This window comes from Artemia sp. Qi Xiang Cuo, chromosome 15, assembly GCF_049724085.1.
Source record: "Artemia sp. Qi Xiang Cuo chromosome 15, ASM4972408v1, whole genome shotgun sequence".
NCBI classification, from domain to species: domain Eukaryota; kingdom Metazoa; phylum Arthropoda; class Branchiopoda; order Anostraca; family Artemiidae; genus Artemia; species Artemia sp. Qi Xiang Cuo.
Genome location: NC_142808.1, coordinates 56325607 through 56335066, shown reverse-complemented (window position 1 = coordinate 56335066; position 9460 = coordinate 56325607). Strand labels below are relative to the sequence as shown.

General features: G+C 33.7%; 1 protein-coding gene across 1 annotated transcript; it reads right to left on the bottom strand.

Moving 5' to 3' along the window:
- Window positions 1-2410: 2410 nt before the first annotated feature.
- LOC148943885 (uncharacterized) lies at window positions 2411-9106 on the bottom strand. The gene is made up of 2 exons (XM_089101546.1): window positions 7768-9106; window positions 2411-4757 (listed from the first exon to the last, which is right to left on the bottom strand). The coding sequence occupies exon 1, from the start codon at window positions 8844-8846 to the stop codon at window positions 8280-8282; it is 567 nt and encodes a 188-aa protein (XP_088957672.1). The 5' UTR covers window positions 8847-9106; the 3' UTR covers window positions 2411-4757; window positions 7768-8279.
- Between the last annotated feature and the right edge of the window lie 354 nt (window positions 9107-9460).

Here is a 9460-nt window from a genome sequence, read left to right as displayed (position 1 = left end):
CTACATAATAGGCTAAGCCGTTCCTGCGATATTCACGATATGCTTTTGACATCAGGCATGTACGTAGTGTTTTTTCACTCAGTTTGACATCCTCCTCAAATATCTCTGAAAGTATCACTTCTATACCCTTAATCTTCGTAATAGTAGAACTAGTAGTACTACTATTGCTACTACTAGTAGTAGTATACCCAAACTGTCTTTTATTAGTTCAACATTCCTCTTAATATATCCCAAAAGGTTCAACTTATTGCTCTAAGAGGTGATGAAACATTACTCATATGATCCTTTGACATCACGCCAACATACAGTGTTAAAGTGCCTTTAGGCTAGTTTAAAATCCCTCTCAATACCCAAATTTTTCAACTTAATAGCCTAAGCCGTTCCTGGGATATTCACAATATGCTTTTGAAATCCTCTATATACACAGTATTTTTTTATTCAGTTTGACATTCTCCTCCACAATCTTTTAAAGTTTCACCTGTATACCCTTAGTCTTAGCAATAGTAAAACTAGTAGTAGTAGCGGTATTACTACTACTGGTAGCAGCATACCCATATTGTCTTTTCATTAGTTAAACATTCCTCTAAAAATACCCTGAAAGGTTCAACTTAATGCTCTAAGAAGTGACAATATATTGCTCATATTATCTTCTGGCATCTTCCAAACATACTGTGTTTATAATTAAGTTCAAAATCTCCTTCAACACATCCAGAAAGTCTTACCTTAGTACCCTTAGCCTTAGTATAAACATGCACATATTGCTTTTCAATATTTCAACACCTTCCCCCTTAATATGCACTGAAAGATTCAACTTTATACTTAAAGCTGTTTCTGGAATAAAGCTGAAAAGTCTGTTTGATAATAGTAAAACTAGCAGTCGTAGCAGTGCTACTACAACTACAAGTGATAGCATACCCATACTATCTTCATTAGTTCAAAATTCCTCTTAATATACCCTAAAAGGTTCAACTTTATGCTATAAGAGGTGATGATATATCCCTCGTGTGATCTTTAGACATCATCCCAGCCTACTGTGTTTTTTAATTCAATTCAAAATCTCCTTCAACATATCCAGAGAGTTTCACCTTAATACCCCTAGCCTTAGCATAAGAATGCATATAGTGCCTTTCCTTATTTCAACATCTTTTCCCCTTAATTTGTGCGTATAGTTTCTACTTAATACTCTGAGCTGTTTCTAGGATATAGCTGAAAAGTCCGATTGATAACCTGCGTCCATCTAATTTTTTTTTTTTTTTTGGTTCAACATCCCCCTCAACACTCCCTGAATGTTTCATCTTAGTACCCACAGCCTCAGTAGAAGTAGCAGTTGTAGTAACAGGAGCATTAAAATTTGTAGAAGCGGTAGTAGTACAACCCATATAGTGCGTTTCGGCATACCGCTTAACATACACTAAAAGTTCCTGCTTAATACCCTAAGCCATTCCTAAGATATTGCTAATATGTATGCATAGGATGAGTTTTGATTCAGTTCAACAGCCTCCTTAACTTTTCTTGGAAGTTTCACCTAAATTTCCCCAGCCTGAGAAATAGTGGAAATTGCAAGACTATCAATAATAGGACTATTAGTATAAGCATGCATAGATAGATAGATAGATATTTATTACAACAAAAGCCACTTTGGGCCATTGCAAAAAACAAATAAAACAAAATAATACCACACGATAGTAACACACAATAAAACATGTTATATAATAATATCAATTAAAAAGCATAACGACTGTAAAACAAAAACAAACATAATAAGGAACATAATACCATAAACTAACATAATTACACAAAATGTTGCACATATGATCGATATATCGTAAATAATTTAAAGCTACATGGGACATGGCTAAAAAAATAAAATAGTTCAAGCATGCCTTATAAAACAAATTTCAACATATTTGCTGTCCCGGCTATCGCCCGACCTACAAAAATCTCTCTCTGTGCTGCATGGCTACATGGGCGTACCTTCCCACATTCTTAATATCCACTTTGCAATAATTTTTTTTTTAATTCCCACCATCCAACCCCTCCCTTTTACCCCAATCCCAGAAATGTCTGCTGTCAAATCCTTCGTCTCCTTACAATTGCACAAAAAGTACTTTAAATCTTCAATTTCTCTGCATATTGGGCAAACATACGAACCTATCCGCGACCAAAACCTCCCCAAATACTTCCTTACTCCACCTACCTTAACTCTTTTAGCAACTCCGGTTATATCACAGGTATGCCCTTTGGACATAGTTGGATGCTCACATTGTGTTTTTATTTAGTTAAACGTTCCTAAAAACATACTATAAAAGTTTCAACTTAATAACTTATTCTATTCCTGAGATATTGCATAACTTCCATTTTAACAACCTGGATTCACTTTAAAATTTTTTATTTAGTTCAACAGTAGCAATTGGAAACAGTAGTAGTTGCAGTTACAGTAGTTTGTAGTTGCAGTCGAAGTCCCAAGTATTCGCAGTAGCGATCATAAGTTGTCGCAGCCGTAAGCAGTATTAGTCACAGCATCAAGTAGTCACAGTCATGGTCACACGTAGTTATAGTCACATTCGTAAGTGGTTGCAGTCGCAATTAGTTGCAGTTACGGTTAGAAGTAGTTACAAACACAATTTCTTGCAATTGCCAGAATTCGCAGTCTACAGTAGTTATATAAGGAAGCAGTAACAAGTAAAGACAGTCCCAAGCATTCGCTATCGTAAGTAGGCGTGGTTTAATACATATACATACAGTGCATTTTAATTTATTTAAAGATGCATCTATCATACCTTGGAAGCTTCACATTAATACACTTAGCAATTCCAGATAGTGCAGATACACCTTTCTAACAACACTGTTTACTTAAACATTCCCTTCAACATACCCTGGAGGTTTCAACTTAATGCATTTACCAATTCTTGAAATTTCACAAACACGACCATCTGATACACTTGAATGTACAACATGCCCTGGAAGTTTCAACTTAATACATTTAGCCATTCTTGAAATTTAACAAACCCGACCTTCTGAGGAACTTGAATGTACACAAGGTCTTTTGATTTTGTTCAACATCCCTAGTAACAAGGTCTGAAACTTCCAATATAACTTCTCTAGATTTTCGTTGGATATTGCACATACATCTTTTTTAAAATCCGGATATACATAGCACCTTTTGGCTTAGTTTTATACCCCCTCAAGGTTTCTTAAAATAAGACTTAATACCCTGTTTTGTTCCTGGAACGTTGAATCTGTGCCATTTTTAAAAACCTGACTTTAAGTTCACTCTTTGTTTTAGTTTAATAGTAATAGTAGCAACAGTATTAATACAAGCTCTGAGAGTTTCCAACTTAATATTCTAAGCCGTCCCTAAGACGTTAATCATATACCCTTTGACAACCTATATACACTCAGCGCCTTTCAATATTGCCATAGTAGCCCAAAGTACCTTAATTTATATCAAAATAAATTTTCCTTGAAATTTTTACTTGTTACAACATTCCTCTCCTGAGATATCGCATTACTTCTATTTAGATAACTTCGATGCTCTTAAACACTATTTATTTAGTTTCAGAGTAGTAATATCAGCTGAAGTAGTAGTAGTATCCCCAGAAATTTCAATTCAATATGCTGACCGTTCCTCTAATTATAGAATAGTTTTCACCGTATTTGATATCAATAGAATAATTTTTTACTATATCGATAATTCATTCTACTATGTACAGTTCTGGTGGTGTAGATCACCCAAAACTCTTTGGCCCAAAACCAATCTTGAAGGTGAAGAAGCTATCAGAGAAGGCTATTGAAGAATTAACAGCTGGTATAGGGCGTTGCGGCTTCTGTTCAAAATAAGAAAAATGTGTTTTTATGCTAGATCTTCACATAGACACTGGCTGTGAAGAACTTTCACCAATAGAGTGTGACATCTGCCCTGCAATATTTAGGCATTACAGAAATTTTGTTGCTAACATTATGGGAAATCAGATGGGGGAGACAAGAAGAGGTCCTAATGGTTTGTGTGAATGTATTGACAATGTGACTGAACATCGAGTTATACATGGTCATTTTTTACCAAGCGTTTCTGAATTAGAACTACAAGGGAGTACATCACTAGCTGTTACACAGAATCCTTCTACAAGTGTTTGCTTAAATTCATTTGAATTGGATTCTGAAGCAAAAAACTTTGACAACCATAAGACATGTTTGAATAGTTCCTTGCGTATTAAAAAACTTAGAATATTAAAAAAAAATTTACAGGGATAAAGCGATATATTTGTGATGTATGTGACAAGAGCATTTATCATTCGAGCCATTTGAAAAGGCATTAAAGAATGCAAACAGGGGAGAAACCTTTCAAATGTGATGTATGTGAAAAAACTTTTTCCCAGTCAAGCAGTTTGATTAAGCACCAAAGAGTACACACAGGTGAAAAACCCTTTAAACGTTATGTATGTGAGAAAACCTTTTCTGTGTCAAGCAATTTGATTAAACACCAAAGAGTAAACACGGGTGAAGCCATTTAAGTGTAATATATACAAGAGAGGATATTCTTCTAAATTAAATCTTAATAATCATATAACAATCCATTCTCAGACAAAGCCTGCTAGTTCATAATCTACAAAAACAACTTTTGTGGTCTTGCTGAAATCTATTGTAAACCGTTCCTTTGTTTGTAGTTGACTTTGTTTATGTTACCCGGTCTAATCTGGCCCTTTTCCTCTCTTTCCTTCTGACTGAGGATTGGATTGACCCACAGTTTTCTCCTCTTTCTGAAAAAAAACAGGGTATTAATGGAGGTCAGTATTATTCCTACTGCCAACCAGAGGTCTAAATTGGTTCAGATAAGAGGGAGTACTTTATCCAGACTATTACTCAACATCTGATTTGCCAGGTATGAAAGATCCTACTCAAATGTAATACTACTAAATACCGCAGTGTTTGAGCCTTTCGCATCTTCACAAAGCTTCTGATTGCTCCTTTGAAAAAATAGCCTGACTAGAATTTTTCTTGAAAAGTAATAGAATTTTTCTTGAAATTTCAAATCAAAAATGAATCTCAATGAATCTAAAGTCATTATAATATAGCAGGTGGTCAAAGTGCCTTAAAAATGTAATTATTGCTGTCTTACTTACTTTACTTTCGGCGGGAACCTGACGATGATCCATCCTGCCCGGCACCAATGGACGATGGGATGACTGACGTAGTCCAACACGATCGGTCAGCAGCAGCCTCTTCTGCAATCTTCAGCCAGTTTTTATCCCAACGACGTCTGTGTCATCGGAAGCCACCCCAAGGATCCAGGTCATTCTTTGACCTGGTCACTATTGCTGTCATCCAGAAATGACTAGTAAACACATACGGAACCTAATTTGTATTTTTATTCAATTTGAGATTGTTACCTAAATGAGTTAGTAATTAAAAAAATACTAATTGGATTAATAATTTCAGAGTTATTGATAAGAGTAGAATAACAAAAAGAAGTTTGCAAAAAAGAAAAAAAAACTTACTTACTAAGAAACTGATCTTACTAAAAAGTAAGATTAAAGTCCTCTGTTCTACCTTAGTATTGTTTTCTTATTTTATACATATATATATATATATATATATGTATATATGCATAGGCCTATATTTATATATATATATATATATATATATATATATATATATATATATATATATATATATATATATATATATATATATATATATATTCTTGAAAACGGCTCCATATTTTTTCAGGAAAATTGGTATCTTGGGATATTCTCGCATGCAAAAACGATCTAGATAAGTCAGAAGTCTGAAAAAATCGTTAAGAGCCTTAATTTAGGTTTTTGAAAATGACGTCATATATTAAAAATTACCAATACGCTGTGCACGTTAAAAAAAATTACGCCATGTAAGTCATGGCATCAATACATTTTATGACGTTTGCGACAACACCAATACGGGCAGCTAAAGAAAAAGCATTTGCTAAAGTATCTGAAGTAATCAAAATTGAAAATGAGCAGCAAAGACACGCGCGGTTAGAAGATCAACGAAAACGAGAATTAGAGCTTACAAAAAATTAAAATGAACAACAAATACACGCGCGTTTAGAAGATAAACGAAAACGAGAACTAGAGCTTATTAAAAATAAAATGAACAGCAGAGACACGCGCGGTTAGAAGATAAACGAAAACGAGGATTAGAGCGCATTAAAAATGAAAAAGAAGAGCAAAGATATACGCGGTTATAAGAACAGCGCCGTCGCTTACCAATTGTTACCAACAACGTATGGCACAAAACCAAGTACAGACGTACAAAGATGCCATAAACTGAGTAAATATAACATATAAGTCTTTGAGACCCCCTTTGATGATTGGGTTTGGGATTTTGACATGGATAAGGTCATCAATGCCTACCTTACCTTTGTTAAAAAAACAAAGGTTCGGCAATATGTATTTCATAATGACAAAAGATAGCCCATGGTGTAAAGAAGTTTTTGTCCCACCAACTGAACAATTAAAAGAAACAAACATGGTTGTCAGTGCCTTCTATACCTTGTAAAATCAAAAACCTGGACTAGATAAATTGTTGGAAGAAAAAGAAGTTTTTGTCCCACCACCCGAACAATTAAAAGAAACAAAGGTTCGGCGACATGTCTTTCATAATGACAAAAGACAAGCCGAGGCAAAAGTTAAAGGTCCAAAAAAAAAAAAAAAAATGCAATTTTACAGAAGCAACCCTTCTAATTTAAGGTCCATTTGGACGTCCTGACATCAAGAAAAGGTTCAAATTGTCTGCGTTTAGAAGACAAGCAGCAGTGAGAATCTATATATAGAAGCCTTCCGCGTGCCAAGTTCCGGGGCCTGGTACTATTATATATATATATATATATATATATATATATATATATATATATATATATATATATATATATATATATATATATATATATATATATATATATATATATATATATATATATATATATATATATATATATATATTATTAATTGTATATATTATATTAAATTGGATTCACTGATAGGTCAGTAAATATGACAGCTTCAATAGAATTATTCAGAGAGTATTTTACAAATCAAATTTGCTAATTATGTAACCTGTCAGCTTGTTGATTGTAAATATATATTTCTTTTGTTAGTATTTATAACTTAAAATTATATTTGTCTTTCTGCATTAAACATTTTGTATATCTCACATAGTTTGAATAAATTGGCCATACCTAGAACAAAAAGATATTCTGAGCTACATTTATCTGTATTAATTTTGTTTTTTATACAAGGGTAGGAAGCACTAAGAAGTTTAATTTACTTCTAAATTACCTAATGGTGAGAAAATTGCCGGATTTTTTAAGCTCAATTTTTTTTGCAAGATTCATTTTTGAAAACAACTTGTTCAATATGATTCTTTTAACCATTTCCCTTAATTCTTTTTGAAATTCTTTTGAGAGTGACGATTTGATAACAATTTTTTTTTATGTTTAACCTGAATTTTCAGACCAAAAAACACCAATTTTTGGGGAACTTCAAAAGTTTATAAATATAGATTAGTAAAACGGGTGTTCTATTCATTATTCCTGTCTAATAGTTAACAGGTTTTTACCAATTTTAAATAATCTAGTTTTTGTCATTAATGTGTGGGGCCACAGTTTATACAATTGGACAAAATCAGTTATTTTAATTTTTTACAAAGTTTTTAAAGGAATTTTTTTTTTTGCAATGAAAATATGTTTTCTAGGAGTATTTTATTTGATATTTCAACAACAATTTGACTTACTTATTTGACTTAAAGCTCCTGCTGATGGTCAAGCGTAGAGAGAGATGGGACTCTTTGCCTCCATTCCCAATGGTCTTGCACAAGCATGACTGCTTCTTAGAAATCAGTACCGATCATGGAGAGGTACTGGGTAATGCTGTCATCTGAATTTGGGTCTTCCACAGGGGCGCTACCAGCCATGTTCATAGAAATTGAAGTGTGCTGGCGGGTGCTTCTGCCGGCATGCAATAGAAGTCGCCAAACCACCGTAGGGTTCAATTTACTGCACATTTAATATAACTCACTATGGGGTTCAGGGCCATACCTCTAAAATTATCCCATGTGGGGTAAATTGGAGATGCTTTATTTTTATATTTTTTGAGTATGAAATTTTTTTTTTTAATTCTTGAAAAAGTCTAAAGTGTCCAATAATGAAGTTTTTTATTATAGCCATGTTCATATTGATAAAAATGTTTACCAATTGATTATTAAGATTTGATTTAGAAGAATATCCTCTCTTGCATATATCACACTTAAACTGTTTCATCCATGTTTACTCTTTGGTGTTTAATCAAACTTCTTAACACAGAGAAAGTTTTCTCACCTATATCACATATAAAGGATTTTTCACCCTTGTGTACTCTTTGGTGCTTAATCAAACTACTTGACTGAGAAAAAGTTTTCTCACAGACTTCACATGTGAAAGGTTTCTCCCCTGTGTGCATTCTTTGAAGCCTTTTAAAATGGCTCACATGAGAAAAGCTCTTGTCACACACATCACAAATATTTTGCTTTATAACTGTATATGTTTCTTTACATCTTTTCAATATTCTGGGTTTTTCACTATGCAAAGAACTATTCAAATATATCTTATGGTTGTCCAAGTTTTTTTTTTTTGCTTCAGAATCCAATTCAAATGAATTTAAGAAAACAATTGTGGAAGGATTCTGAGTAACAGCTAGTGATGTACTTCCCTGTAGTTCTAACTCAGCTATGCTTGGTAAAAAATGACCATGAATAACTAGATGTTGACTCACATCGTCAATACATTCACATAAACAAATAGGACATCTTCTTTTCTCTCCCATCTGGTGTGCCATTATGTGAGCAACAACATTTCTGCAATGCCAAAATATTGCAGGGCAGACGTCACACTATATTGGTGAAAATTCTTCATAGCCAGTGTCTATGAGAAGATCTAGCAGAAAAACAGATTTTTCTGCTTTTGAACAGGAACTGCAATGCATGATACCAGCTGTTAGTTCTTCATTAGCCTTCTCTGTTAGCATCTTCACCTTCACAATTGGTTTTGGGCCAAAGAGTTTTGGTTAATTCACACCACCAGCATTGCACACAGTAGATTGAATTATCTATATAGTGAAAAATTGTTTTATTAAAATTAAATAAGGTGAAAACTATTCAATAATTAGACATCATAGCAATTACAAATGAAAGGTGAACCCTCTATAACTGTTACCTGTTTGGGGTCTACACTGCCTACCACTTCCAAATAAAACAAAAATGAAAGATGGAGCCTCTTTATTGAAATGAGTCTTGTGTAGTATATTGACTTGATCCAATCAGTGGCGTATCCAGGATTTTGTTTGGGGGGGGGGGGGGGTCAGTCTACCTTTTTATAGCAGTCATGTGAGCAAGAAAATTATCTATCATAGTGCAAGATTTCAGGCGGAGGGTATGGGGGGGAGTAGCTAGG

Excerpts from the sequence above, each read along its gene's own strand:
- LOC148943885 (XM_089101546.1), bottom strand. The coding sequence starts at position 8,846 with ATGGCACACCAGATGGGAGAGAAAAGAAGATGTCCTATTTGTTTATGT.